The 24,433-nt window shown below is 41.4% G+C and overlaps 2 protein-coding genes across 6 annotated transcripts in view; one reads left to right on the top strand and one right to left on the bottom strand.

Moving 5' to 3' along the window:
• sestd1 (SEC14 and spectrin domains 1) overlaps window positions 1-20,115 on the top strand; it is a 35,869-nt gene extending 15,754 nt beyond the window's left edge. Inside the window, exons 2-20 of one of the 5 annotated variants that reach the window (XM_037976200.1) lie at window positions 1,099-3,592; window positions 3,715-3,784; window positions 3,869-3,977; window positions 5,688-5,778; window positions 6,006-6,119; window positions 8,727-8,840; window positions 8,941-9,035; window positions 9,118-9,173; window positions 11,485-11,556; window positions 12,523-12,680; window positions 14,842-14,964; window positions 15,441-15,635; window positions 15,758-15,872; window positions 15,968-16,133; window positions 16,230-16,311; window positions 16,423-16,545; window positions 17,484-17,675; window positions 18,779-18,882; window positions 18,984-20,115. In XM_037976200.1, the coding sequence (XP_037832128.1) occupies window positions 3,578-3,592; window positions 3,715-3,784; window positions 3,869-3,977; window positions 5,688-5,778; window positions 6,006-6,119; window positions 8,727-8,840; window positions 8,941-9,035; window positions 9,118-9,173; window positions 11,485-11,556; window positions 12,523-12,680; window positions 14,842-14,964; window positions 15,441-15,635; window positions 15,758-15,872; window positions 15,968-16,133; window positions 16,230-16,311; window positions 16,423-16,545; window positions 17,484-17,675; window positions 18,779-18,882; window positions 18,984-19,251 (2,262 nt within the window). In that variant the 5' untranslated portion in view covers window positions 1,099-3,577 and the 3' untranslated portion in view covers window positions 19,252-20,115. The remainder of the gene's footprint in view (window positions 1-1,098; window positions 3,593-3,714; window positions 3,785-3,868; window positions 3,978-5,687; window positions 5,779-6,005; window positions 6,120-8,726; window positions 8,841-8,940; window positions 9,036-9,117; window positions 9,174-11,484; window positions 11,557-12,522; window positions 12,681-14,841; window positions 14,965-15,440; window positions 15,636-15,757; window positions 15,873-15,967; window positions 16,134-16,229; window positions 16,312-16,422; window positions 16,546-17,483; window positions 17,676-18,778; window positions 18,883-18,983) is intronic. The other 4 variants (XM_037976201.1, XM_037976202.1, XM_017421209.3 and 1 more) reach the window with 4 other exon arrangements.
• A 951-nt stretch (window positions 20,116-21,066) lies between these two features.
• On the bottom strand, window positions 21,067-23,860 carry dnajc15 (DnaJ (Hsp40) homolog, subfamily C, member 15). The gene is made up of 6 exons (XM_017421129.3): window positions 23,716-23,860; window positions 22,838-22,889; window positions 22,560-22,633; window positions 22,234-22,310; window positions 22,077-22,147; window positions 21,067-21,456 (listed from the first exon to the last, which is right to left on the bottom strand). The coding sequence occupies exons 1-6, from the start codon at window positions 23,815-23,817 to the stop codon at window positions 21,386-21,388; spliced, it is 447 nt and encodes a 148-aa protein (XP_017276618.1). The 5' UTR covers window positions 23,818-23,860; the 3' UTR covers window positions 21,067-21,385.
• Between the last annotated feature and the right edge of the window lie 573 nt (window positions 23,861-24,433).

Here is a 24,433-nt window from a genome sequence, read left to right on the forward strand (position 1 = left end):
AAAAGGGTTCAAATGGGATAAAATAGATTGTGCCTCATTTATATAATTTCGTAGCATGATTTACCAAAGGTTTTGTACCAGTTGGTGAAACGACAAGAAATATATTAATATTTGTTTTTTAGGAGCGAAGGGTTAGGAAAATTTATTGACGGTCCCTAAGTGAACCACCGCGCGTGAGAGGAGGGGCCGGCAGAGAACGGCTGGCCGACATTAGCGCTCCTGTTTCGGGGCAGCCGTGAGCCAGGCGCCGCTAACTCCGTGGAGCTCGAATATCGAATATCCAACTTGAAACTAACTTCACTGCGGTCTGTTTAAAAGTAAGATGGAGAAAATAATAGATTATTGTTATGTTCGTGTTTAAAATTTAAGGCTTAAACTGAAACATTTGCTTAAAATTAATTCTAATTAGTTCCATTTTATTCCAGTTTTACATTTGAGTGTTCACATAGATTAACAACCCCCTAACTAACATCAGATCTCAGCTATTATAATAATGATATTAATAATAATAAATCCTGAGTTTTGCATAGAAACATGTGACTGTGTTTTTTTTACTTAAACCCCATCCTCCACCCAGTGATGGAAATATATGCTAAAACATGTTTTTCCATGTTTGGCCAGAATTGATTGTTATTTGACCAGCTAAGTTGTCAGCCCCTTTTAGGGAATTATAACGTGAAATTAAGTATTTCAGCTTGATTTAAAATTTTAAAAAAGTGCATAAAGTTTACACATTACCTCCCATGTTCCTATGAGGCTTGGAGATAAAAGTTAAAGTAGCTGAATCTGGAGTAGAAACACGTGCTGAGGTGTCAGAAGTTAAAGAAAACAGATTAAACGTAACAAAAATAAAAGAAAAAGGTTTTTGCTGGACTTTTAGCTGATATCTGAGGTTTGATTGTGCACTTTATAGGTGGTGTCAGGTCCTAAAAGGACACAAATATTGACTTAGAAAGGAGATTTTGGTACTGAATAAGAAAGTGTTGGTTTAAGTCGAATCACAAAAGTGGTTAAAGGATAAAAACAAGTCTTTAAAATGCAGAGCCAGCGTAGATGTTCAACCAGCCACTGAACTGACAGAGCTGTTTTGATTTACAGGCTGGCTGCGTGGACAGACTGATCAGACAGACAGACAGACAGTCGCAGGCTGAGCTGAAGCCAGCCACGAGAATCTGCTGGGAGAGACGCCAGCTGAGAAGAAAATCTGTTTGGGAAAAAAAAAAATCATCTGGTGTTGTTCCCGCAGCGCTCAGTTTGTCCCGATGCACGTCAGCTCTCTTTAGGAAGAGGTTAGGTTCACTGGCTGCTCTGACGTGTCTCCAGGTGTGAAGGACACGAGTGAACAGCATCCTGTCCCGTTTGTCTTAATTAACGTGTCCCTGTGATGGACTGGCGTCCTGTTCGGAGTGTTACCCCACCTCTCGCCCAGCGATCGCTGGAGACAGGCAGCAGCTTTCCACAACCCCGCACAGAAAGGCGGATGAAGAAGATGAGTCGATGGATGCTGTTGAACAGTTAATATCTTCCCTGCTCTGTGAATGAACTCCATTAGGAGAAATGGAGTTAAATTCTGAGTGGATTGGTGAGGGATCGCTGCCGTCTTAAAACACCTTTAATCTCACGTTTTACAGGGGTTCATGCGAACCAGGGATGCCCTACCAGTATCAGGTAGGGACGGGGTTATAGTCTGCTTTCAGCTGCATCGCGTCACAGACTCGGGCGATCCTGAGCCAAGTTTCAAATGTCAAAAATCAATGTTGTTGCCGTCAATCTGTGCAGCGGATGCTGTTTGCCCTAGTGCAGTTGTCTTAGCTGCTGTATCTGACACGTTACCGTGTGGTTTTTTTTAATCTTTTCTTTGCTGAACCCTGAATATTACGGGTCCGTGTTGTAAAGCAGTAGCAGTAGTTGAAGTTATCACAACATAACTGCCTTTAGAAATGACTTTGAAACGTTTGATTCGTGTATAAATTTCCAGTGATAAACCCAGTGCTCATGGCGTTAGCTTCACTGTGGTGTTTCCAGTGTTAAGTTAGCATCAATGCTAATTATGAAGCAGCCTGTAATTAATAAGGTTTTTTGGTATATGGTTTGTGCACTATTTGTTATGCAAAAAGTATATAAATCTGTGAAATTTATATCAAATAAGCCATATTTCAGGTTCAGTGTTTATGATTTAGCCCTTTGAATCATAATTAAATCGAGAGGTGTCTAAAGATTCCCACCTTAGTATCAGGTATTATTCTGAAACCATGTGTGTACTTGTACTCATAAAGGTGTTCCAGTACCACAGTACCCGATATCACTTTACAGCAATGTGACTTCCCACCTCTCAGTTGAGAAGTCGTCATCGGTGTGAAGGAGTTTTTTTTTTTTTTCTGTTGAATCGGCTGCCCTTATCCACACTCCTTACCAGTTGGAGGTGGTGGTAATGCACCGGGAAGTTGCTTGCTAATTGCCAACAAACACCACAGGAGAACAGGAAGAAGAAAGCCAGGGGGTGGTATTTCAGAGGGAACGATGGGGTCAGCGGTAAAACGAACTAAATTATGCTCCACAAAGCTGTCAAGAGGAGGGACAAATCCTAGAACTTTTAACACAGGCAGTTTAATAAAACATCTAAAGTATTTAAAGTAAAGCAGAATCTCAGTACCTGTACCGGGTCTGGAAAATGTAGTATTGATGTATCTCTAATGTAAACATGCTTTGAAATAAACCTTTACAATGTTGTTATTTTGCACTACATTGTTATTCTGGCTGAAATGCTGCTACAGATACCTGATGCTCACTGTGGTTGGAAACAACCAAAGAATCAAATATAATTACCCATTTAATGTGAAAGTGATGGTAAAGGTTTATAAAATAGTGTTCACGTGAACCTTTTTGAAATGTCTGAGATTGGAGTTTTAAGACGGCAGTATCTTGGCCCTGCTCAGACTAGCCTTTAGCTCGTCAGTCTGCTCAGAATTAAACTCTGTTTCTCTAAACCAGGGGTGTCAAACTCCAGGCCTCGAGGACCGCTGGCCTGGAAATTTTAGTTTTTTCTGCTCCAAAACACCTGATTCAAATGGTTTGATTATCTCCTCACCAAATCATTAAGTTCTCCAGGAGCATGGCAACAAGCCATCCATTTAACACAGATGAGAATTCGCTGAAGAAGCAGCAAAGTTTGGACTTCCCTTCTCTAAAGTACATCGAATGCAGCATGATTTGAAAGGAAATATAGAAGCAGGAAAATCTGCGGAGGTGGGATTTCTTCTCCGAGTTGGAAAACAGACGTGCTACTTTTTCCCCTGAACCCTCCACTGAGGGACATCTTTTCAGGCTTGAAGAGCCAGAGTTGGGTTTGTTTCAGCAGCTAATCTGCATCTCGACATTGAGAGTTCCGTTCTCTTCTGCTGAATTAGATTTCTTTTGTATTTCTGGGATTTCCCAGTAGGCTGCACATTCAGTTAATAAGTTACTCTTAACAAGGAGCTGTGTTTACATGTTTCAGACTTGAGTGAAGCATTTGATCTGGTGGAACAGAGTAATGGGTTACAGTCTGAGCACTTGAACCCACAATGTCTGAGCTGTCATGCTGTTATTGTTGGTAAAAGAACTCATTCATTGCCAGTATGGTGTTGTTAGGAGCATGGGATTACTCATTTAAAAATACTTGTAGGAAGGCTTGAGGACTGGTTCTTTAACCTTTCTGTCTACTTGTTTTTGCAGATGTCCAACGTTACAATGGAAGCAAACTCCATCCTCCCTATCCTCAAAAAGAAACTGGCCTTTCTTTCAGGTACATTCCTGTGTTTTCTTCAGTGTCTCCGGTCTCAGTTGTCAGCAATCTGATTTCTCTAACCACCTTTTCATGTCTTATTAGGGGGCAAAGACCGGCGCAGCGGTCTGATTCTATCCATCCCCCTTAATTCAGATCAGACCAGTATGGAGGAACTCAGTGCCACACTGGACTACCTGCTCAGTATCCCCAGGTACACACACTCAGAAAGGCACATATAAACGCTACTCAGATCTGTTTGGTAAGAGAAGATTGTTCTCTTCTTAATGGCTTTTGGTCAAGTTTGGGTTGAACTTATCAGTGAAGAGTTGCTGTGGATGGGTCCAGTGAAAGAGTGAAGCATGTTAATACTAACCTTGGAGGAAGATTAGTTGACCTGAATCTGTAATAACCCCCCATCAACCCTTTGAGATTATGTGTGGAAAAATATTGGTTTTAAGACACTATATTTCCAAAGGAATTCACTCACCCATCCAAATCTTTGAAATCAGGTGTTCCAATCACTTCTGTGGCCACAGGTGTGTAAAATCAAGCACTGAGGCATGCAGACTGTTTCTACAAACATTTATGAAAGAATGGGTCACTCTCAGGAGCTCAGGGCATGCCAGTGGGTTACTGTGATAGGATGCTTATCTGTGCAATAAGTCCAGTTGTAAAATTTCCTTGCTACTAAATATTCCACAGCCAACTGTTAGTGGGATTATAACAAAGTGGAAGTGTCTGGGAATAACAGCAACTCAGCCATGTAAACCTACAGAGTGGGCTCAGAGGATGCTGAGGATCATAGTGCACAGAGGTCACCAATGTTCTGCAGAGTCAACAGCTACAAACCTCCAAAACTTCATGTGACCTTCAGATTAGCTCAAGAACAGTGTGTAGAGAGCTTCATGGAATGGGTTTCCATGTCTGAGCAGCTGCATCCAAGCCTTCCATCACCAAGTGTAAAGCCTCAGATGCAGTGGTGTAAAGCAAGCTGCCTCCGGACTCTAGAGCAGTGGAGATGTGTCCTCTGGAGGGACGAACCGCTGCTCTCTCTGACAATCTGATGGACAGTCTGGGTTTGGCGGTTGCCAGGAGAACGGTACTTGTCTGGCTGCTTTGTGCCAAGTGTAAAGTTTGGTGGAGGGGGGATCATGGTGTGGGGTTGTTTTTCAGGAGTTGGGCTAAGCTGCTTAGTTCCAGTGAAAGGAACTCTTAATGCTTTAACATACGAAGACATTTTAGACAATTTCCTGCTCCCAACTTTGTGGGAACAGTTTGGGGATGGCCCCTTCCTGTTCCAACATGACTGCACAGAAGTACACAAAACAAGGTCCGTAAAAGCATGGATGAGTGAGTTTGGTGTGGAAGAACTTGACTGGCCTGAACAGAGTACTGGTTTTAACCCAACAGAACACCTTTGGGTTGAATTAGAGCAGAGACTGAGAGCCAGGCCTTCTGTCCAACATCAGTCTGACCTCACAAATGAGCTTCTAGAAGAATGGTCAAAAATTCACATAAACACTCCTAAACCTGTTATTGTGAGTAGGTCCAAGTACATGTAGTCAGGATACCAAAATACTCATCAAACAACCTTATTTGGTTTACTGAACATGTTGTAAAGGTAACAGTACGCCGTGCTCTTTGCATCATGTCCTCCCCTGCATTCCCTGTCTTGCGTTTCTGACTGTGAGAGCACGTCGTCAACAAAACCTCCTGCTGTGAAGTGTGAAGAAACGCTTCTAAAAACGTCCAAACCAGATGGATTGCAAAGTCTCTAAAACGTCTCCAGTGATAACAGCTTCGGAAAACTGGAGACTCCCTTCATTTACACACAGTTTGGTTGAAGAGAACTGATTTAGCTGAGGTAAGACTCAGTTTGGTTCACAGCCGGTAATGTTTCGATGCTTCCTGCGTCTTTCAGCGAGAAATGTAAGGCTCGAGGTTTCACCGTCATCGTGGATGGGAGGAAGTCTCAGTGGAACATTGTGAAGACCGTCGTCCTGATGTTGCAGGTACAAACTCACTGAATCTGTCTCCAGGTCCAGAGCTGATTAAAGTCTGTTTGTGAAACTTTTTTTGAGATGTGTTGCTGCCATAAAATTCAAAATGAAATTTTGTTTTATTTTGAAATGGTTCAGTTTGTTGGGTTTATGAGATCTGCAAACCCATTCATTCTGTTTTATTTACATTGTACCTTTTTTTTGGAGTCGGGGCGATAACGGTGGGCTTGCTGTTTCAGAACGTGATCCCAGCGGAGGTGTCGCTCGTCTGCGTGGTGAAGCCTGATGAATTCTGGGATAAGAAGGTCACTCACTTCTGCTTCTGGAAGGAGAAGGACCGCCTGGGCTTTGAGGTGAGTCCCTCAATTACTGATTTACTTCACATCAAACCAGCTTTCAGGTTTCTTTACGCTGAAATTTTGACGTAGTTGATGAACAGCATGTCATTAAGAAGCGAACAAGGGACCACATTGTGTTTTAATATGGTTTAAACTTCGTCTATCAGTGCTTCTCTATAGGTTGTATAACCATGCCTGCCAGTTAGCTGCTTTCTTCCACCTTTTTGCTTCAATTTTCTGTTGAAATCAAACTGAATTTGTCGTCCTCCTTGTGTAAAAAAGAGGTTTTTGTTTCATTCAAAATTCCCAAAGAGTAAAACAGCCGTCACAGAAAGCAGTCAAGGTTTGTTCTTGCGAAGACATTTTGGTTTAAAAACCTCTGATGCGTGTTTTTACTTGGTATAAAACAAAGATAAACTGATCCGGGCGTAATAACCCTGATCACTATCTGAGTGCCTCTGGAAACCCGAGGTGAGATCAGCGCAGCGTTCGTGTCCTTGCGTTTCAATTACGGCCGACGGTTTTACTAACGGAGATCAAGTCGTCCCTCTGACCCAAATTTCTGCAGCCATGCTGGCTCTTGCCACTGTTGCCATGGAAACCGGATCAAGTTGGTCGGCCCAACTTGGAAGTTGTCACAAAAAGATAATCCGTCCCAGCTGATGCTAAGATAACCGTATATCTGTTAACCGGACCGGGGTTATCTGTGCGCAACCAGAGCCGACTCGCGGTGCGTTCAGGCCCACTCGGATTTTCAAGAGTCGGCTTTACGACGGGCAACGGTTAATCCACACAATGACTTAAATCCAGTTATTCTCTGTCAAAGGGCAAATGGGAGTCGGTGCACTCCTTCGGTATGCATTTTGGCAGATAAAATCACAAGCAGTTTAGAGAAACACATCTGTTGCTTCTCATTGCCTTCAGTACCTACATGTAGACACTCATACGCAGCTGCCTCGGGGGGCGGGGGGGGTCCTCCACTGACGGTGCTGAAATGTGACTCATCCCAACTATGAGCTATGTTTGTGGATGACACAGTGGGGCGTGTGTTGTACAGCTGCTGTAACGTCTGAGCTATCATTAGATAAGGAAAACACACACACACACACACTGTTTGAGTTGAGCCCAGGTTTGCTGTAGGCATCATCTGCCGTGACAACAGGAGGACAGACTCACTGCCAGCTGTGTGCCTCCTCAGGTTTATCTGTCGAATAGCTCTGCTGCAACATGTCTCATGTGATGAGATAACAATAAGGATGAATCAATGTGGAGTAAAAAAAAGCAGAGTCTGAATTTAGATTTAAAGTGACAAAAAGAGTCAGTCTTCTTTATAAAAGATGGCTCTTTGTAAAACCTTGTTTCAGCTCACAGGTCGACATCAAACACTGAAATCTTTGTGTCCAGATTTACACAACACGCTCAAAGAAGCCGAGGCAGGAGTTTTGTCTTGTGATCCTAGAGCTCAGTTTGAAAACATTCATAATTACATGTTGGTTTTACTTAGCACTGACAATGAGTGTTGGTTATATAAAAATAAGTAGAAGAATGAGTGCAGAAAGTAGATTAAAACAAGGGTCCCTGTCTACACCAGGCCAAGGTCTGGTACTGGTTTATAACTCATTTGGTTCGGAGTAGCTCAAAACGAATAAACACTTTGTATCTAAATGGTTTTATGTACATGGGTCTGCATTGCAGGCTGTTTTCTTTCTGAAAAATGTTCGCTTCTGTTTGCGCCTCTTTCCTGTTCCTCTGTTGCAGGCAAAAAGAAAGCAGAATCACTGAATGTTTAAGCAATCTTATGCCTTGTAAATGTTAGATTTAAAAAAAATAAAGAGTCAGATTTGACTCAGTCAGGACGCCAGCAGAGTGAGATCTCATGACATCTTTCTCTAAAATGAATTTTAAATTTATGCATGTGAGCCGTTTTCTGTCTGTCCAATGTTCAGACTGGGGATGTCTGTGTGGGACAAGATGGAGCCACATTCAGTCTTTAGTGGCATTTTCAAAAAGCACCAGTCATTCATCTTTGCTCTCCTATTGCATAACAGCCAGGAAAATAAAAAATAAACCTGTTGTTATACTCTTTATGGTTTATGTAAAGGCTTGGATCCTGAGAATTCTACTTTATATGAACATGCAATTAATAATACCCAATTATTGAAGGACAGAACAATAAAATTAACAATAAATGTTCTAAATAAAATCTATAATCATGTTTTATATCTGTTACTTTCACAGTCGGGCTGTTATTAGAGCACAATAATAAAGGCGAGTGTGTATCTGCTCCAGTAATAAACAATTTAAACCAAATTTTTCACAGTGAGATGAGATAACCTTTAAATGTGAAACGAACAGTATGTTTGTACAATAGGTAGCTCCTCCTTTCATTCCGTCAATCTTTATCATAAAGATGTTAGTATTTAATTTATTTTTTTCCATCTTCCACTATGGAGGACATTTGTCAGCCTGGAAACAAGCATCATGTTTGCATAAAACTGCATCTTACAGGCCTTTTTTTGGTAAAATCTAAGCTGTACAGCTTTATTTGTGTCCGTGTTAAGCTTACAGTATGTCAGCCATCACATGTCTTTATGTTCAACGTGTTCCTGCACTTCCTGTCAGGTGATCTTGGTTTCGGCCAATAAGCTGACTCGTTACATCGAGCCCTGTCAGTTGACGGACGATTTTGGGGGAAGTCTGGACTACGACCACTGTGACTGGCTCAGCAAGAGACTGGTGACTCAACTATTAAAACTAAATTTGAACTTTTACTACCCTTACAGCTTATCGGAAAGGGTCAGTTGCCGTAACCTGGCGCCTTTGTGATTTATTGCAGGTTTTTGAGAAGTTCACAAAGGAGTCAACGTCGCTGCTGGGTGAACTGTCGATTATCAACGACAGTGAAAAGAGCGCCACGGTGGACAAAGACAAGTAGGCACCGAGACATGAATGGACACAAAAGCCACACCTGGACGCACAGTTTGAAATTACGCCATTTGTTTTGCCTTCGCAGATCCACTGACTGTGCTCTGCTGCCGTCCTTCGATCCTGAGACCGTCCTTCAGACCGGTGAATATCCGTTTCTCTGATTTTAAAAAAATCATAAAGATTCACGTGTGACACATAAATGAGACCGCAATACTGTTGTTCTAGGTCATTAAAAAAAGCTCAAAAATGTTAAGACACAATCCCAGACATCAGAGTTCATATGAGAAAAATACACACCAAATAGTGGCAGATAGTAGTTTCTGTATTTACTAACAGTAATATAACATCAGCCTCCGGACTGTCGCAGGTTCTGACAGGACATCACTCTTTGCCTGAAGAACTGGTTGTCATGGCGGCAAATAAGGCTCCGTTTACACTGCAGGGAAAAGTGGCCCAATTCCCATATTTATTTATTTATTTATTTATTGCCCATATGTGACCCATATCTGATTTATTTTTTTATATGACATAAATGTGACAAATCCCATTTTCCATCATTGAAGTAGAGGGTATGTGGAGCAATCCAAATATTGATATTATCAATACTAACATCATGCAGATAAAAGCCTGGAACACAGCACGTCTTCAGCTACAGAACAGAAGTCCAGTTGTTTTTTTTTGTTTTTTTTCCCGTAGCTCCCATTCCAAAAGTGCAGTTCTGCACCGAAGTAGCTGGGAAGCGATACGATCAAATGTAAACACTGGATGAAACGAGCATGACGGATAATAATGTAGTTGGCTCTGATTGGAGAACAACTTCAGAAATCGTTACATACATGCTAACATATGAAGCATCCATATCTACAGTACGTCTGTAAACACAGCACGCTGCAGATGACAACACGTCGTCTTCAGCGCATGCAGGTCTCTTCAGGGCCGTAGACTGTTCACCCTGGAGTCTGACGGTCATATTTAAATTATAATCTGAACAGCCACGCCAAAAAAAAAAAAATCAGATTTGAGCATTAAGGCCTGCAGTGTGAAGGTAGTGTAATTGCTGGCATTAAAGCAACATTCCCAGCAGCACCAGTATTGAAACTACATAACTCGTGCTACAATAATTATCTGCCCTGATGCAAAAATCCATAAACGGATCATAAACCTCGAGCCACTGTCCTACTTGTGAAGCAATGACTCATGGGAGTTTAGCAGGTAGCTGCCAGTAGCGGCGCTGCATTGCTAACAGTATCTTCTACGTAAACAAGAACAAGTAGAAATTTATTTTCTGATGGGTCTTTTTCTTGTGCTAATAGACATCAATGTATAAAATGTAGGCTTTTAACTTTAAATTTATTTACTAAGAGCAGAGGCCTTTGTGGTATACATTTCCTGCAATATACCCATTTTTTTAAGCTACAACAAATGATATACTGAGACGGTTTGTTCTCAGGGAGCATTTCTAAAAAAAAATAACAATATGCAACTCCCCCCCCCCCTTTCAAATGCTGAGGACAAATCTGTGTTTTCATAAGGCACAATAATAAAATGCAGAGCCCGACGATCGGGGCCTCGGGTCAAGTGAGCAGCGTGAGGACAAAGATTTCTTCGTAATGAAGCTCAGACATGACGCTTCGCCGAGCAATTTGTTTTACTGTCCTCGAGACACAAACACGCTTTGTTCTGATAGGAGGAAAATTGTTAGAGCAGAGTGTTTTTACGAAAAAGCCCGACCGCTCCAGTCTGTTGTTAATTTTACATTTTATTGGAAACAGTAACCCACACCGAACCACAAAAAAACTCTTAAAAATCAACTTCAGATCTTTTGTGTGCAGAATGAGAAACAAAAACAACCTTGTGATTTTCACATAATGGAAAACCTCAGTGTCAGCTGACATTTTGAGGAGCACAGGTGTCAGGAAGGACATTTACATTTACGCCGAGTTCTTTGAAGCGTCAGTAAACCCCGTTTGGGAACCACCCAACATGCAAAACAGCACAACCTCAATCTAGAGGCATCCAGTCAGGTGATGCCACTAGAAGGGAGGGTAAAACTGGCTGAAAACTACAGCATTTGCAGCGTAAACAAGCCATTTTTTCCTGCTGTTTTAGGTTTTACACGAGTTTGATGCAAAAATAACTTTAAACAATCAAACTGCTGGTGATGTTAGGGGTCAGCCTGACCTGAAGGAGGTGAGGACGACACCAAAGGGCTATTCTGTCATTAAACGTCAGGCCAAATGGGCACCAGTGCTGGCTGAATGAAGGTTTTGACCCGAGGTGAAAGGAGTCTTTGTCTGTGGTGCCACACTCCACCCTCCTCCAGCTCCTTTCAGAATGTAACGGCATGCAAACAAACACCGGCAGCTCGTTGTTTTGTACGCTTTTATTATGCCGTTTTAAACAGCAGCCCACCTCCGTCTGTCTGTCTGTCTGTCTGTCTGTCTGTCTGCAGGTCATGAGCTGCTGTCGGAGCTGCAGCAGCGCCGCTTTAACGGCTCAGAGGGAGGAGGCGGAGGACAGGCAGGTGAGGAGGCAGTTCGAACTCTGCTGGGAAAGATGGAGGATGGATGAATGAAGAGATGCTAACAATTAGCTGTTGTTTTTTTTTCTCATTACAGTGGTATACAATAAATTAGTGCTGCATAAAGAGCTAGAGTTCTTGGTAGTGAGGTAAAGTCACTCAACGTCAGTGAGCCGTAAGTCGGGACCTGTTAGCTTTAGCATCTTTCCGCTAGCATAGTTATGTATAGCCATTCTTACAACTTATCTAAACATTTAGCAGTGACTACAAATTTAACGTAGCTACACTTTACCAAAGTTTTCTTTAAAGAACTGAGTTTAATATAAAGTCAATTTAAAACATTTAGGATAATTTGCGGAGAAAATGTTAGCCAGAATTAGCTAATCAGCTAATTCTTGGAAAATTGGCTGAAGCTAACTAAGGCTTGTCCTCGTTTATCTAACATTACTTACCAGAAAATAAAACTGACACATTTTTTATTTATTTACATGTAAATAAATAGTAATTAAAAAAAATACAAGTGTGGTTCTATTTGTAAACAAAAAGTACTATATACTAAGGAGATATTTTAAGATGATTTAGTGCCTCAGTAACAGATATAACTATATGCATTTTCTTTAATTTTTCACTGTAGCTCATTATATCCACAGTAAATTATTAATTCTCACATTTTACCAACAAGCAGATAGCAAATTAATGCAGTCTGAAATAGGGTGTTTAAGGTGTTATAATGCACACCGTTCTTTATATCACCTTAAACAGCGGAGGAGCTGTTAGTTTTAGCAGCTGTTCAGGAGTTCAGACAAGAAATGCCACAAAAAATCCCCATCATCCTGTCAGGCCTCATTACTCCACATCACTGAAGGTTTTTGTGGCTCGTTGAAGAGATTTCTGCAGATTCCCTTGAAGGAGTTACAACAAGCAGGAAGAAAGGAAGCCCGTACATTTTCTGTGACTTCTGACCTCCAGGTCCAGCTTGGTGCCCCATGGAGGAGGAGCTGCTGGCTCAGCCTCAGGTGATGAAGCTGCTGGACTCTCTCAGGGAGCAGTACACCAAATACCAGGAGCTCTGCAGGCAGCGAAACAAGCGAGCGCAGCTGGACGAGATTCACACCAAGGTCATGCAGGTAACACGCTAACGTGTGCATCAGTGGACAACTAAAGAATCTGTAAACATGAAGGGTGAACTCAAATATATCAATACGCAGTTAGCTAGCTATCGTTAACATCTCAGTATTTATGTTTATTGTTTGCTGGAAAAAAGTTCATTTTTTGTTCTGCAAGAAGAAAATATATCCTATGTGGGCGTTTTATAAGAGCTGGTGTGCAGCAGATTAAAGGTTTATCTGCTCCTTGTACATTTTTTCTAAAATAAAGGTCATTTTCCTGAACAGAATGTAAATGTATGTTATGTCCTCCACATACATACAAAAATCAGCATCAAGCTTCAGTATTCACCTTCATAGTTTATTTCCGTCTTTTGACCTCTCAGAAACAGTTTCTGAGAACAGCTTTCGAGCTCTCCAGCTCTCAGCACAAGAATAAGACCCTGTGAATGGAGGTCTTACATCCACTGGGGCTGATGGGTAACACCATCATCCTGGAAACGAGCCGGGGGTTGCTATAGTAACCACAACAAGTTGGTCGCGAGCTTGGAGGATTTGAGGTGGGGGGTTGGCCTAGTTCTGAATCGAATTGTGTCTGAATGTGTTTGTGTTGTTTAAGGCTCCACTGACCTGATAAATACAATTAAGTTATGATCCTAACACATGCACACACACACACACACACATATACACTCAGGCACATCTGCACAGACAGTTTTGGACATGTTAAATATTTTCACTGCATTTGATGAACTCATTTTATGATTTCAGCTTTTTACGTTTTTTAATAACTATATAGTTTTCAGTTGCCCATTTTTATATATATATATATGTATATATATCTTACTCTAATTTCCATATTTATTACTAGCATAGAATTTGTAAATAAAATTATTTTCCCAAACTAATTCAAGGAGACAGTTTTTTATTGGGCTAGCTTTGGTTTCACTTTAATTTCACATTTTTAACAGCCATACTTTGTTATAAACATGGAGGTTTTAAAGATGATGTCTTGGAGGCAGATAAATGATGGGAAGTCATGATTACCTTGATCCAAGGAACAAACAAGCCAGCAAAATGTTCTTTATGGTACATCAGAGTTTCTTCATGCCTTTGCTGGAAGAATCAATAAGCAAGGTTTTTTTCTTTATCATTAATTTCTCCATACTTCCATGGTAAGGTGTCAATTTCAGTCTTTAAATTCAGCTTTATATACTTTAACATGTAAAGAAATATCTAGCAAAACCAATATACATTAAGAAAATTCAATGTATGAAGATTTTTGCGCAGTAAGCACATCTTGAAGAATATCTTGCTAAATTATATACTTTATGTGGGCCACATCATAAATTGTCAGGTAGAGTCTGAGAGCCCTCTACTGGTGGTCCTCCTACACCACAGAGATTTTCCCTAAGTGTATCAAGATCTTTTTGGTGTTTCAATCCACAGTTTGTTTGTTTTTTGGTCTAAAACCCCCTTATTTTAAAAATAAAAATGTAATATATATGAGTGTGTTAATGGGGGGGTATTTGTCTTCAGTTTTCTTTTCTTGTGTTCCATAAGTGGTTAGTAAAACTAAAATGTACTTCATAAATGCATCTTATTCAGTATACCAAGAGTCTTTCAGGCCTAAAGGCCTTTTGGAAGACAGCAGATGTTGTAAATAAAGGGACAAGTTGCTGGTGCAGATTCTCAGTCATCCAGGATCGTGTTTTAAAAAAACATTTTGAATATATAAAGGGACGAGCTGTTGAGTGAACACATCAGTGGATGAGCTCCGTGGATTGTTAAAATAGACACATCACATAATAACATTAGAAAGCCTTTTTTTTTTCCTTAAATGATTTTTTCTGGCAGAAATCTCTACATGTAAACTTGTCTGATGTAAAAAAAAAAAAAAGATCCTGACACAAACCAACACGAGCCTTCAGCAGAGCAGACATTTTGACATGTAACAAAAAGAAAAAAAACTACTTATGATAGTTAAATTCTTTGTATGTGCTTTGTGATTTTGTGTTTTTTGGTTCACAGTCAGATATTTGATACACTTTGTCAGCAAACTTTGACTTGTTTTTTTGGGTCTAATCAGAGTGCATTGATGTTTAAATAGGCCCTCCCCCTCTCCGTGCCTAATGAAGCCACTAACTGTGTGTTGTGTGTTTGTGTTTTGTCCTTCGTTCAGGTGGTCAACTGGCTGCAGGGTCCGGGTTCAGAACTGCTGAAGACCCATCAAGCGATCGGAGACTCGGTACGAGCGGCTCAGTCCCTGCAGCAGAAACACGAGGAGATCGAGAGCCAGCACAGTGTAAGGAAACACACACACACACATACACACACACACACACACACACATGTGACAAACTGGTGACCTAACATTTGAAATTAAATTCAGATCTGAGTTTAAACTTGTACTTCTCCAAAATATAAAGATATAAAGAATAATAAGATGTTTGAAACAAATTTCTTTTCATTACTTTTCACAGTTTGGTGATATAATCCCTGTAGTCTTAGCTTTTTTTTAACCCTTCCAAGGTTACAAGGGCTTCTCTTCCTCTCTGTATCTCTCTCTTTTGAGGGCTTCAGGAAGGTTAAACTGACTAATATTTTGCTTTTTACACTTATTATATATCATAAATGATCAAACAAACAATAAGCTTCAACACTGTTTTCCAATGAAGCTGTTCTTCACAACTTGTTTTCTGCGTGGTGAGAAACCTAAAAAACTTGGCAACAGAGCGAACGTTAGCTGTATTTTGTGTGACACGCTGTCTGCGCGTACAGGAGTGGTTCGCGGTGTACGTGGAGTTGAACCAGCAGATTGCTGCCCTGCTCAGCGCCGGGGAGGAGGAGGAAGTGACGGAGCTGAAGGCGCTGCAGCAGCAGCTCAGCGACGTTTGCTACCGACAGGCGTCTCAGCTGGAGAGCCGTCAAAACGTGCTGCAGGCAGCGCAGACCTTCCACGGCACCACACAGGAGGTATCGCACACGGCTGGGACTGACCCGACTCTGTTAACAAAACCATAAAGTCACTAGTTTAGCAGGAATTGGCATTGATATAATCATTATGAGCTGAGAATGAGCTGCATCTGTCTCTGCAGCTGTCCCAGCAGTTGGACGGTCTCCTGGGCATGCTCTGTGCCGATGTGTCTCCAGCTGACGGGGCATCCATTCAGCAAAACCTCAAACTGCTGGAGGAGAAACTGCAGACTGTCGGTTCGTGCGCCGATTAACAAGTCTTCCCCCACTTTTTTTTTTTTCCTCCTAAAGTCGCTTTGTGTTGGTAACTGCTGCCAAATGCTCCGATGCAGAAGCGGGCCTGACCGCCCTCCGTCAGAAGGGGGCGCTGTTGCTGGAGCAGATGTGCAGCCACTCGTCTTGGTCTCTGGAGGAAACGGAGAGTCCAGCTGGAGAGCAGCAGGACAACGTTCAGCACATTCAGGCCGTGATGGACGAGATGGAGCTCCGCAAGCAGAGGTAGCTTTCTCTGTTCTGTTGTTATGTGAGAAAGGAGGGAGACAATCATGATGTTCCACTCGCTAATGAAGTCATTTGACGGTGTGTGTGTTGCAGGTGTGAAGACATGGTGGATGTGAGGAGGCTGAAGATGCTGCAGATGGTCCAGCTGTTTAAATGTGAAGAGGATGCTTTACAGGTAAGACACACACAAACACAAAAATACTCACCTGGGCTTCCTGTATTGATCTGATGATGATTGATGAGTGTGTGTGTGTGTGTGTGTGTGTGTGTGTGTGTGTGTACTCAGGCAGTGGAGTGGCTCAGTGAGCTGCTGGATGCCCTGTTGAAGACTCACGTCAGACTGGGAGACGACTCTCAGGAGACGAGGACCATGTTGGACAAACACAAGAAGTTTGTGGATGTTGCTCAGGTGAGATACTTCATAAAATATATTACCTCAGTGCTCTCATACTGATGCTTAGCTACTCATTTAGCATCTTGGCTTAAAACTTTATTAAGTTGGAACTCTGAGTACAGCTGAGGCTCAGCCTGATGATGGCAGTGGATAAAAGTTCATCTTTGTCTCGTGCAGCAAATTATTTTGCCTCTGTTCGTCAGTAAAGGCGCCGTCATACTTCAAAAGAAGCCAAGAAGTCAGTTCACGGTCATGTGGTGGCGAGCCGTTTGTTTTCTCACACACCTTTCATCGTCCACAAGGCACTCAATCAGAACCACCAGGAAGCTCCTCCTGCAGCGTTAAAAATGGGTTGTTCTTACCGCCGGTTTCTTAACTCTCCTGTCCTCGTACAGATTAATGCTTCCCTTACAGTGACTAGGTGTTATTATTAAACAGACTCAGACAGTCACAGCCACGAGGAGCTGCCTGTGTCTCCGCGGTCTTTTGAAGCTCATAGGTTTCTAAGTTTTGTTGAACAGTTGTAAAGACGGCTGTGGTTTTGTTTTTTCAGCCTCCAGCTGCTTCTCAGCAGAGCAGGAGAAGCAAAATGACTCCATTAAAGCTCACCAGCTTTTCTGCATAAACACGCCCACAACAACTTCTGACCAATCACACAACACTTAGTGAGAAACAGTTCAGTCGAGGCCTTGTGTCGGGAAGCGGCGGACAAAGCTGCTCCGAGAACAAAATGATGCAATTTTCATCACACGACCACATGACTGAGAGCCGACTTTGGGACTTCTCATGGAATATGACAAGAGCTTCATTTGAGCTTTTTACTCAGAGCTGTAGATGGTTTTATTCGAGGATCATGTGTTTATATGAACTCCCATAACCACTGCCGGAAAAATCCTGAAAGCAAACAAACTGACAGGTGTAACAGGCCCGTTTTCCAAAATATTTTCCTTCAGAGCACATACGACTATGGTCGTCAGCTCCTGCAGGCGACCGTCGTCCTCTGCCAGTCCCTGCGCTGTACGACGCGCTCGTCTGGCGACACTCTGCCGCGACTCAACCGGGTGTGGAAGCAGTTCAGCGTCACGGCTGACGAGAGGCAGCAGCGACTGGAGCTGGCTCTGAACTTTCACACAGTCGCTGAAAAGGTGAGACCCTTTACTCTCTCAAAGTCCTACATACAGACACTTTCAGCCGTTATCCATCCATTTCCTTTACCCGCTTCTCCATTCCGGGTCGCGAGGAGCTGCGAGCAGTCACTATGCGAGTAGCGGGGGAAACCATGGACAGGTCGCAAGTCCACATAGAGACAAACGAGACATACAACCATTCACACTCTCACTCACACCTAGGGACAAGTTTAGAGTTGCCAATGAACCTAAGATGGATGTTTTTGGTCTGTGGGAGGAAACTGGAGTACCCCGAGTAATCCCACGTGAGCACAGGGAGAACATGCAGAGCGTTCCTGTGGAGCGTTCCTGCAACCTTCTTGCTGGGAGGCGACAGCTCTAACCACTGTGCCGCTGTTCCACACACTTTCAGCCATAATTAATCAGTTAATTAATCGTCAAATGTATGACCAGTGCACGTGTGCTTAGCAGACTCACTATAATGACATTCAAGTCTAGGATAACATTTCAAAATTTAAAACTCATCCCCAAAAGGCATAAAGGTAAAGTTAAAGTAAAAAACAAAAAAACATCATGCAAAAGTCTGGCTATTCCATCGAAGATTAGTTCCTAATGGGGCTGCTGCATATAGATAATTATCATAAATACACACAAAAAACCAATCTGCAGTAGACCCACGAAGCCCAAGCTGATAGTACTAATTATACCTTTTAGCTTTTTGCTTTTGTTGTTATTTCGAGAGAAGATAATGTATCTACAGTTTGATAAACTAAAAATATTTATGGTTATTGTGCCTCAAAAAGTCCTGGATTCAGATCTACTTTAAAAGTTAGTTAAGTACATTTGTTTCTGTTCAGACTTTCAACAACAACAACATAAAGTCTCCATATATTTTTTGTAATCTTTGTAACAAACAGGCAAACAAAGTAGCTAAAGCAAACACAGCCTGGTCACGTGGATCATTTCAAACTTACAGAAATGGGGTTAGGGATTCCGAAACGTTTTCTTGCCCCTTCAAATGCAGCCAATAGGACCTACGCAGCATCCCCTCTGTGCACCGCTGTCGTCACGAGATCAAAGTCTTTAACAGGCCGTGTCTCCTGTGGTTCTGAATGTTTCAGGTGTTGCAGCAGGAATGTGTGGAGGTGGAGTCTCTGGATGAGGTTGACGCTTCTGGGAAAACTCTGCTGGACAGACTCGGCATGCCTGTTATCTTCCCCGATGGGTAAAAAAAAAAACCAACACTCATTTTTATTAATTCCAGTTACAGTTTAGCTGATGTGTCGTTCCCTACAGCCCCCCTGACGCCGCTTGTTGTTGTTTCAGGAGCGAACAATCCTTCGGGAGCCCCAGCGACACAGCGACGGCAGCGGAGGGCGTCAGGGAGCGCCTCCTGCTGGTGGAAGAGCGGCGGCTGCAGCTGCAAGAGACGCGGCTTCACAGCAACCAGGAGGAGGAAGAGGTGCCGAACGGCCTGGAGGGGAGGCTAGATGTAATCGGTGAGGAACTGAGCGAGAAAGAGGAGCAAGACGAAGAGGAGAAAGAGGCCGAGCCGCAGGATGACGACCTGGAGAGGGCCACGCAGGACTGCTGATGGGCGTGGGACGTCACGTCGGCGAAGGGCTGCTGACCTCTGAAACATCCCCTGAACATCTTCCTCACTGTTTGTTTCTCTTTCTATAAAGGCCATATCCCTCTCCCAGCCTCAGCCTCACTGACGAACCTTTTCTGCAACGTGTCGGAAGTCATTTCTCAGCCTTTCGGAAACTGTGGGAACTCTCGGTTCTGCGATTTCGCCAACCTCTGCTGCTTATCAGACATCTGCGGTCTAAACATGAAAGAAAAATACTGGATTTATTCGTAAGGATATCTAACATAACATAAAAAAACTGTACAGCTGTCACTTTCAAATCCTCCTAACATGTTGTCCTAACACCAACGCTGCCTCCTCCTTATTCCTGATGTGAGCAGAGCTTCCATGGTGATTATTGGTGGTCTTCATGCTTTTTGTAACGCCCCTTACATTTGTACTCACAGAAAGCTGTACGATGAACCAGTTTGATTTGAGGTTCACGGGGTGGAGGTTTCCTGTTGAAAGGCTCTCTGGCTTTCGTCATTAACAGGATTTCGATGCCGACACCTTTAAAGGACATGAGAGATGAGGCTCTAAAGAAACTTTTCTGTGATGGAATTCAAACCTTGGATCAGGTGTGTGTGTGTGTGGTTCAGTGTCAGGCACTGAGACAGAAAATCATATTTAGTCAACCTTAAAAAAGAGCATTCTTTTTTCTATTTATTTAACATTTTTTTTAAGTTAAACCTTTGTGTAACTATTTTTTTTTTTTTTTTTACCTGCTGCTGTAAGTCTCTGCTAATCGCTGTATCCTGCTTTCTATCTTTACCATCCAATAACAAAAACTGAACAAAACATCCTCTAAATAAAGATATTTAAACAGCTTTTGGGAATACACTTCATTTTATATAATTTTGTCAAAAATGAAAGAAAAAAGTAGTAGAAAAAGTGCCATTTTTAATCCTGAAATTGCAGATATGTTCAGGATATGAAGTGAGCTGAAGTTTACCAGGAGGTGATGTCACAATCTGGGAAAAAAAGACTAACGCCTAAATACTTATTTCTAGTGATAACGGACTGATTTCTCAGGGCCACTGCAGCTTTGACTCTACAACATAAAAAGGCGAACCAGACTAATATGTTCACTGATTAATGTGGAGGATTTCTCTGGTAAACACTGAACTTTGAGTCTAATCCAAAAATTGTAGTTTTTTCTTAAAGATGTAAACACAGATCCACTAATATTCCAACAGGAATAAGATAAAACAGGTTTGCATTTGATTTGTTTGGCTGTTGTCTTTAATAAGATCAGAAACAATGATTTGTTGGGAGTTTTTAGGTATAAAGTTGTCTATAAAGTGACTTTAACTACCTCCACCTACAGTAGCAACAACACTGCTTTCTACTTGTTTTCATGTTTGTATGAAATGCACTTGTCTATGAACTTTTTTATTTCTTCTGCAGGTTTATCTACATTTAGATGGTTTAAATTCGAGGCTGACTAATCCAATAATGTCATGTTTTAGTGATTTATCAGCTCTAGGAAAATCTGCTGAGTTCTGCCTCTTCACCCAGTATTTTCAGCAATGTTTACAGGCTAATTGGTAGTTTGCTGGAGTTAAACTCTAAAACATTTACACGAGTCACACAGGTATTATTTATATGACTTTGTTAAAGCTGGAGGTTTAAAACCAATCAGCCAGGGCCTCAAACTTAAACAAGTTTATTTAAATTTATTGTTGCATCCATGACTGGTCAAACAAACATAGAAACACTAATTTTGTTTCTTAAATAAGTCCATAACACCACAGACACTAATATATATATATATATATATATATATATATATATATCGAAACACTATATGATTAAGAAACTGAGCAGTATCTTGTGAAGCTACCACTAGAGGGCAACTTCACATCATTTCTAATCAATGTCATTGCTTTTAAATGGAGTTTACTAAATGAGCAGCATCATCTCTCCTGATGGCTGTGCTCAAGTGGTCGACAAGAGACCAGGAAAAAAGGCAAACTGTCCTCGGAGAGTCTTCGTTTCCACGTAGTCTGAGTGAGCGTCTCGGTGTGGTGCTGATGGAGCAGTGTCACTGAGCTGACGGAGGGATGGAAGTCTTTCAAGCGGCGGAGGACACTGCAGGTCACCGGCGGTTCTCCTTTTCCAACAGGTCTTTGGCCTCGTTTATCTTGGCAGCGATATATGGTGAGCCACCTACACACACACACAAATAGGTTTTAGTCTCATTCTGTGAAAACTCCCCACAAAATTTGTCAGTAACCAGTTTTTTATTTTTTTTTAACACCACTGAACGTTAGGAAGTCCAATAAAATAAACTCACTGGACTCGAATTTCATTTAGTTTCAACGACAGCAGATCATTCAGAAGTGAAGTCAGGCCTGTTTCACCAGGAAATATGAAACATCAAGTTTGTAGTAGCTTGTCCATTTTTTTTGGCCAGTTTAGCCAATTTACTAATAACTGCACACATTTTTTTCTTACTTTCCTTTGTTATTTATGGGATACAAGGTTTTAGATTTATGATTTTAAATTATTTTGCAACATAAAGGCGCTAAATTGCTGCTGATTAGCTATTTGCGTTGACGAGTATGTGAACAAGTGTACCTTATAAGGTGGCCGGTGAGTGTGTAACGAAACAGGACATGAAAAATGTGATAAAAATACTGCAAAAACACTGCAGCTTTAAATTATGTCAGTGTAAAGCTCAGAGAAAAAGTTTTACTTTAGAACAAACCGACATTTATTTAGAGGTAACTTTAAATTGACTCAGAAGCATTCAGTATAAATACAGCACAGACTTAGTGTAACCTAACCTTTATCTGGATGATTCAGGACCATGATCCTCCGATGCGCTTCGCGTACTTTAGCCTTTGTGGTAGCTGGGCTGAACATGACAGAACATGAACATGATTATTCTTTAGTCCTACACACAAAACAGGACTAATGCTAATAAAAGTCACAGTCTGTTACCTGATGCCGAGAATGAGGCTCGCCTCTCGTCTGGACATCTTCTGCTCAAAACCTCCTTTGTAATATGAAGAGAAAGCCTGAAGTGACAGAAAGGTGTTGGAGCTTCGAATAAACAGAACAGAAATACACTTTCATGATCTGAAATATGGATTTACTGTACAATCAGCTACACTGGGTTTAAAAGATACAACACATATTTCGAGTCGGCAAACGCTACAAATGTTTTTTTTTTTTATTTACCGTCTGAAACAAAACAAAGGAAAACTTTAGCTTAGGTGGTTCAAACACAAACATCGCAGCAAACGTTGTGAAGGTTAGTGACTCACTGATGAGGGCATGTTTTTGACCGTTTCAGAGAAAACCTGTCCAAGGGGCTTCCACAGCTGGAAAGCATAACGACCTGAGGATCAAACACAAGAAATATCACTCTTTATGCAACCAAACAACAAAAAGTCAAAGATGGACCAGATTTTTATCTAGCAGAAGAGAGCAGAAGTGAAAAAGACAATAAAGCAGGAACCACAGCAGTTTAAAGGTATTATAATTAAACGCTGAATCAACAGGATGCACGTTTGTTGGATTTCTTCTCAGAAGATTCAGTTACCTGCAAAAGCTGCAGCAGCGACTCCGAGACCGACTGCAATCAGAGTCCTTCCCTGTAAAACAACAACAAAACATCCAGGAGTTACCAAACTAATTGACTGCATCTAAAACACAAACTAATGACTTTTGCAGCCCTTCATTGTGTCACATACGAGCCATCCTTCAGCCACTTATTTCGCTCTTACTTTACCAACAGGTACCTTATAAACTTTAATTAGGATCTGTCATTAAACAAGTTCATTACGGCAATAAATTAGTGCGGATTGTGAAAATAAATTTACAGTCACAAGTGATCATTTGCCATCATTAATCTAATGGTAAAAGGGAGGGGGGGGGGTATATTTTTGTTAGATCACAATCAGTTATTGTAGCAGATTGCAAGCATCTTGTCAAAATACCCCAAATAATATGAAATGACATGGGAGGTAAATGCAGATCATGTACAACCATTTTGGAAGAAAAACCCCAATCATCAAGTTAAGATCTGCGTCTCACAATCTAATGGGGTTTTTACACCTGAAATTATTAGAACAAGTTTATTATTATTATAAAAATAAGCGGCTGGTTTTGTTGTGATGCACTTTATTTTCATAACATCTGATTGGTTTTCCTGCTCTAACCTGGAAATAGTGCTTTATCATTTAATATATCCTCCCATGAGCCGACAGAATCACTCATTTATTGTTTTCTCATTTCCAACAAGTGAAGGTAGTACCGAATTGGCCTAACTTAGTCAGGGTGAAGTTAGCTGGTGCTGCTGATGTAACACGCCGTCAGCGGTCATTGCGGTTACCAAAGACAGACTTTGGCGGAAAAAAAAGAAATTAATTTAGTTTGACAGACTCCCCAAAGCTCACAGACATCAGGTCAGATACCAACCAGCCGCCTGTCGATCTCTGCGTCGCTCCTGACATTTGTTTTGGAGGAATATTCCGCATATCTCATCGTGTCATCCAAGACTGCTCCGCCGGTGGTCGCCATGTTGCCTCGCAGACTTCACATCCGGTCCTTACTTTCAAAATAAAGCTCAAAGAGCACGAAAACCAATGACTTATATGGATCCATATAAGTCCTTGACGAAAACCTACAACCACTTCCTGTTAATAAAATAAACAAATACCTACCCAATAATAATAATAATAATAATAATAATAATAATAATAATAATAGAGCACAACCTCCATGTGATGCACATAAACTGTGTAATGAATGGTTAAAAACACAAAATACTCCACTTAATTACTGATAAACACAACTTTCCTGCAGCTAAAATCCCAAAAGTTGAACTGTCAACCTTGCAGCCTTTTGGCTTATGGGTTTTCTCACAGGAAGACAATGGGGAGTTTACACATTTAGCAGGATCACACTAAGTACTAAGTCCTTATATGTGGTTGTTTTATATTTTTATTTTATTTTAAGTTTAAAGGAAGTCTATCTAGCCATCCATAATTTAGGACACCTTGTGTCAGAAGCAGTCTCATTTTATGAAGTTTCGGTGTCCTCCTCAGTTGTCTTCCATTAAGTCCACTTTGGCTGATGGTGCGATCTGACAATGATGACCCTTGACCTTGGGAGTTCACCTTGAATCTCTTTGGAT

Source organism: Kryptolebias marmoratus, linkage group LG6, assembly GCF_001649575.2.
Source record: "Kryptolebias marmoratus isolate JLee-2015 linkage group LG6, ASM164957v2, whole genome shotgun sequence".
In the NCBI taxonomy this organism is placed as follows: Eukaryota; Metazoa; Chordata; class Actinopteri; order Cyprinodontiformes; family Rivulidae; genus Kryptolebias; species Kryptolebias marmoratus.

Bases quoted from the DNA above. Each gene is read 5' to 3' on its own strand.
- dnajc15 (XM_017421129.3), bottom strand. From the start codon at position 23,817: ATGGCGACCACCGGCGGAGCAGTCTTGGATGACACGATGAGATATGCG. The intron at 22,890-23,715 runs GTTGGTATCTGA...GTTGTTTTACAG, and splicing joins CAGAGATCGACAGGCGGCTG to GGAAGGACTCTGATTGCAGT. The intron at 22,311-22,559 runs GTGAGTCACTAA...CTGTCACTTCAG, and splicing joins TCAAAAACATGCCCTCATCA to GCTTTCTCTTCATATTACAA.